Source organism: Pecten maximus, chromosome 6 (genome assembly GCF_902652985.1).
Source record: "Pecten maximus chromosome 6, xPecMax1.1, whole genome shotgun sequence".
In the NCBI taxonomy this organism is placed as follows: domain Eukaryota; kingdom Metazoa; phylum Mollusca; class Bivalvia; order Pectinida; family Pectinidae; genus Pecten; species Pecten maximus.
This window is the reverse complement of record NC_047020.1, coordinates 19,455,165-19,461,164: the sequence shown is the minus strand read 5'-3', so window position 1 is coordinate 19,461,164 and position 6,000 is coordinate 19,455,165. Positions and strand designations below refer to the sequence as shown.

Genomic DNA, 6,000 nt, shown 5'->3' with positions numbered 1-6,000 from the left:
ATAAGGAACCAACATTATAGGACTACCTCACGCATCGGAAACTTACAGCATCGAATGGACAGGGATTCTTCAATCAGGCGAAACGAGCTTCTGCCATGCACATGTATCTACAAAATACTTACAAGTTGACATCTATAGAACGTGTATGCATAAGTAACAATTATACTTTAGACGGAAGATCAGTCTCTGTTTGGAGAGCCCAACCCCAAAGGTTCATTACTCAATACTGCGTATTGAAATACAAGACGTTAATAAGCTTATCACTCGTCAAGTGTACTGAAGAGGCCTCATTAGACGTTGTGCCATTGTGTGTATTGGAATATTACATTTTAAGACATTTTTATGGCCTCTGTGATATTTATGAACGAAAGTGTTAAACTATATAGACTCAGGACGCAGCAAATACATCGTTAAATAACATTTTATTATTATTAAAATGTGCGCGTTGAGTACAGGATAACGTGAGGTATATTATTTTGTTATGATCACCATAACGCTTTGGTATACACGACCAATATTGCAATCTCGTGGGAAAGATGAATAATTAATAAATAAAAATTATATTTAAATCAAACTTGGTAGCCCAGCTACTACAGAAACAAACAAATCAATCACTGATCGTATTATTTACAAAACTGTAGTTTTATCAAATACGGCTACAGCATCGACACTTTATTGTAGCGTGAGCAGGGTGTGACCAACAAGACAGATTATAAAATGTTGTTTGATTAAGGAAACTGTTTACTTTACATCTGGTAGTAGAGAACGTTTCATACCACCATTAACCTTCAGTTGATGACGACCTAGAAACAAAAATCGATACTTTGAGCTTTCTTAATATTTAAAACTGACAATTACGCAAAGTCGAGATTACGTTTTTGGAAATTTATTTTTCAAAGTGATATTGCAACTAATTTGAAACGCCGTGTGATTGTTTAAGGAGAGAATTGTCAGGAAACGCCTGGAGTTATCTGATAATCTGAGGATTAATCACTTGAAATGACTTTTTCAGGAAATGTAATTCACTACAAGAGTTTGCTCGTTTTGAAGGAGTTGCCACCTAATCTACGATAAAGCTTAACAAGGACTAAATTAACCAAGATGAACACGGGTATTATCGGCCTTTTCCTGATCTTCTTAGTTAAAGGTGAGTAAAGTTTTACTTTCCCATCTGTTAATGTCTGGTATGCATTTAGTTTGAAATATATCAGATGAACAGATTAATACAATGCGCTATTTTATAGCTACACCATTATCAATCATGCATGAAGTACAACTTAAGCATTTGATATATACGCATGCGTAATTTTTACCTTGCAAATACGTACGTATCTCACGTGTAACTCAGATTACGTTTTAGGTTATTTGCAAACGCATGTATAATGATGTTATTTTCAAATTGAATGATACTACCGTCAAACCTCGATAACTCGAAGTCATCGAGACCGTGAACAAACTTCGAGTTATAATCCGAGTCTTCGAGTTAACCGAGTTTCAAGGTAGACTTGTTGGTTTATGATATTATATATATATATATCTTGTAAAAAATCCCTGAACATTAACAGTACTATTTTATTTCAAATAATAATAAAACAGTCGTATTTATTATTTACACTAAAAACGATTTTTTTAAAAAAATACGTTATATTTCATGCAATACTGTCGTATCGTTTTGAAACCAGGTATTTTAAAAATAAATGGTATTATTTTCTTGGCTTATTTGTACTTTAAAAGATATAACCAACATTCATATCATGGCTTTAGCGTCAGTGTAGACTAGTCTACCTATATGTGCATACCAAGTACATGGGTATTCGAATCATCAACATTATAACTGTGTGTTAATGTCGAGGTAAAAACTAGATGTGGGAATTCTACGAAGCACCCAATAGACCATTAGGTTATGGTTTAATTTGACGAGTTTACGCTATCAAATCATTGCCCGATCATAGTAGTAGTGCGCGCTCGCCCTTTATTGTGATATTTGGCTAACTTGAGGTGGTTAGGGATCAGGGCGTGGACGTTAGAGATGATAGACAAGGTACATTTCCCAAATGCTGCAATCAACGTATGATTAATTTTGTCTCACCATTGGGTCCTTGAGAAGAATACACAGATAAACTCTCCAATTGGGGAGGCTTGCAACCATTAAGTCTGGATTTTTTTAGAAATATGGATGAGCTTTATCGGGATAATCTCTTCAGATGTAAAATAACATAATATTTATCGCGCGGTGCTTTGTTTGTGATCTTTTCATCCACTGTAAACTTAGAATAGATAAAAAAGATAAGCAAACAGGAAGCATATACTAGAAAATGCTAAATTGAAAATATTAGATAAAAAATCGATATCTTGGCCCACATACACAGAGGCAATGACCAGATGGTACCTGTTCATTATCTCGACACTGATATATATATTCTTACTGTTTACTTACTAATTCAATAATAATCAATATTTCCAGCATCCAGATTCTATGTTTGCTTTAAAAAAACAGGTATGCCAACGTGATGACGAGTTTTTTTCTCCAATCCATATACTCAAAACATAAAAAGATAATATTGGTATGAGGGATATTGGCTTTCAGAAAAGAAAGCAATATAAAACAGCCAGGGAGGACATGATTCTTTAGCAAACTTAGACGGAGAGTGTTAGGTAGTCCAGCCTGCTGGCAACACTAACCATTCTGATTTCATCGTCTATCTGTAATGATCAAACAAAGCTGCATCACTGATTCAAAACATTATCGTAACGACAAACATGGCGGAAAAGTAGCTGTTCCGGTAACAATGTTATAAAACAATCGGTCGGATTGTTGCTGCAGTGTGATCATTCATCGGTTGATAAACATTTAGGAAACACAAGATAAGATGTCAATGTGGTTTACTATCAAGGCTCCGTTACTACGATATCACTATGTCTTAGACAATAATCTAATTGCCATGTCTGTGTATGTCTCCCATACGTGACCAGTAGCCATAGGGTTGACCACACACGCCATCATGAGTGATCGAGCAATGAGGAATTATTATTGCCTTCATTACAAAAGAGTTCCCAGTTGTAATAAAACATTCAGAAGATTTAGAAAAAAATAACGTATCTTCGGACATAATGGGCTCGTGGGATATTGCATTCATACATATAATATATATACGCAAATACGTCAGGGTGTACTGTATGTTTATTTTCTTGTGGTCTTTTATTTTACTAAGTTTCTCCTCAAATGAAGTTTACTATGAACACTCAACTCTCACAGGAGGAATTTAAGACATCAGAAACTGCTTATTGCCTACACATCCTCATTTATAGAATCGCTAAACATTCCAAGATAAACCATAGTGTCTGTCTTCGTAATCTCCTCCGTCATCAGTTCCCTTTCGGGACTCCTCTATTAGATTCCTATATTTAAGTTTATCGGCATTGATGTAGTGATTTGTACACAGACCAGTACCCATGGGATTTATCGGCCGTCTCATTTCCCCATGCCTTGCTGCTTGTTATCAGTGATATGATCGATATATAATACCGAGTTTGGTAAAACGTCCTGAGTCGATGGTACCAATAGATTCTAAATTCATGCTTGAGTTAAACAAAGACGAATATGAGCGCCATCTACTGGACATTGGGTTAAATACATGACACTACATCCCCTTTCTAAAGATTCCTTGAACATTATTGGCTCCACAAAGATAGCCCTCGAGTTGAATTACCTAACCTCCCTGGAGGCTAGTAGATCAGGATTTATATTCGATTTCCTCATAATCGAGAATTCTAAAGTTAGTTTGATCATTTGTCTCAACAAGGAAAGCAAATGGTTCCATATATCGTCTTCACTACTAACTTTACGCTAGTATTTATCTAAATTCACAGTAACTGTGGCTTCTGGAAACAGCATATAGAAAAGAAACTTCACCGAATCGATTAACATCATTAAATACATATTTCCACGGTATTCTGATGATCAGAAGTTGAAGTTGTAAAGTGTAAACTGTCAGATATCTCCAACCCACCCTTCCACTCTGTCATTGCCCATCAATGGGTGTTACACTAATGACAACCATTAACGTCTATACGTTTCGTATATGTTGTTATCCGCACAGTTATCTTCAAAAGTAGGGTGGACGGGTGGCACAGTGGTAACACAATAGTCTTTAACCTGGGCGGCCGGGGTTCGATTCCCTGATCGAACGTAAAACGGTATGGGGTCACCTGTCCGACCACGTGGGTTTTCCAAGGGTACTCCAGTTTCCTCCAACAGTAAGACCCCTAGCGCGCTTCCATGCGGGCAAACGAGCGTGATATATTTGATATAGTTTGTGTCGCAATTGTTGTAAAATGAATAAAGTTTACATACAAAAAGTAGCTTACTATGTTTAGACCCGGGTCGAGTGTTACGTTGTCGTGACTTTGCGAATGTTTTACACGGTCGCTCTTAACTCTTAGATTCGTTTTTTATGCTTTCTTTTACTTTAAATGTAAAATAGTCAACTATGAATCGTGCTATATAGAAAAGACACTTCCGTTTATGTTAGTGAAAAAAGGACTCCGCTCAATATTCTTATCTAGGTATGGGCATGCCATACACGAAAGTAGACCTATCTAGCCAAGTATATGCAATGCGTCCCTAACTGCTCACAAGTTCAGTCACCAACTTACTTTGGTAACAACTTACTTACAGAAACTAAGTGCTGACTCTAGTTGTATATTGTCTTTTCAAACTGTTATGGATAACACATATATCAAAAGCGCGTTTACGATGACAAGTGCGCGAGTGTCAGTGGCTTCTTTGATAAATGAGTACAATATATATGGTACTGAGGGGTGTCATTATTTTCAAAGCACATTTTACTGTAAAGCTGTAAACACTTACGGCGCAACTTTTGTTCCCTAAAGAACAACATATCACACAGGATATGAGTCTAATGATCCTATATTATATTAAGGTCGAATAAACAAACTCTAAACTTATCTAGTGTTCAGGTAAATACAAACAACACATGCGTAAGCATATCATAATAAAATGTTTCATGTTGGCCGTTCTATCTATGCGTCTTTGTTGAAGTTAATTAAAGATTATTGCGGTTTTCCCTGAAAGTTGATGCTCAAGTTCTGGTACATGCATTAGAATGTATTTGTTCATATATATTTGTATCGTGTTTATGTATTGTCTAGTAAAACATGCTTTCAGGATAATCAAACCTTTATTCCAAATTTCAGGGGCTTGTCCTAATTTGTGTCGGAAATTATTTCATATTTTATGGAAAGTCTCATCTTCAATCTGTTCATAATGGAATCCGCAAAGAGTTTCCAGCAACACTTTAAGACATACATATTTATGATTATAAGATTTTATCATCGATTGCATTTCTTTTGAAATACAATGAATTTGGTAACAAACTGGAATTTGCCTTCAGGAACACACTATAATTGGCCTTCAGGAGCACACTTAAATTTACCTTCGGAAACACACTAAAAGTCCCCTTGGTAACACACCGAAATTGTCCTTCGGAAACATACTAAAATATTGATCTTCTGAAACACACTGAAATTGACCTTTCGGTAACAGGCTCATATTAATCTTCGGAAACACACTGAAATCGGCTTTCTATAACACAATAAAATCAACCTTCAGGAACACATTTAAATTGACCATCGTGAACACATTTAAATTGACCTTCGGGAACACATTTAAATTGACCTTCGGGAACACATTTAAATTGACCTTCGGGAACACATTTGAATTGACCTTCAGGAACACATCTAAATTGACCTTCGGGAACACATTTAAATTGACCTTCGGGAACACATTTAAATTGACCTTCGGGAACACATTTAAATTGACCTTCGGGAACACGTTTAAATTGACCTTCGGGAACACACTGAAATTAAAAAACCCGATGTAAATAGATGTCACATGTGATAATCTAACAACAGTTTGTTCTCCTTTTGACTTAGTGTTATAAGCTGTGCAGCTTCAAATACCAATTCATGAAAATGTTA

At 35.9% G+C, this 6,000-nt stretch overlaps 1 protein-coding gene across 1 annotated transcript in view; it reads left to right on the top strand.

Moving 5' to 3' along the window:
- The first annotated feature begins 916 nt into the window (after nt 1–916).
- LOC117329164 overlaps nt 917–6,000 on the top strand; it is a 43,717-nt gene continuing 38,633 nt past the window's right edge. Inside the window, exon 1 of the mRNA XM_033886920.1 lies at nt 917–1,147. Within this exon, the coding sequence (XP_033742811.1) occupies nt 1,102–1,147 (46 nt within the window). The 5' untranslated portion in view covers nt 917–1,101. The remainder of the gene's footprint in view (nt 1,148–6,000) is intronic.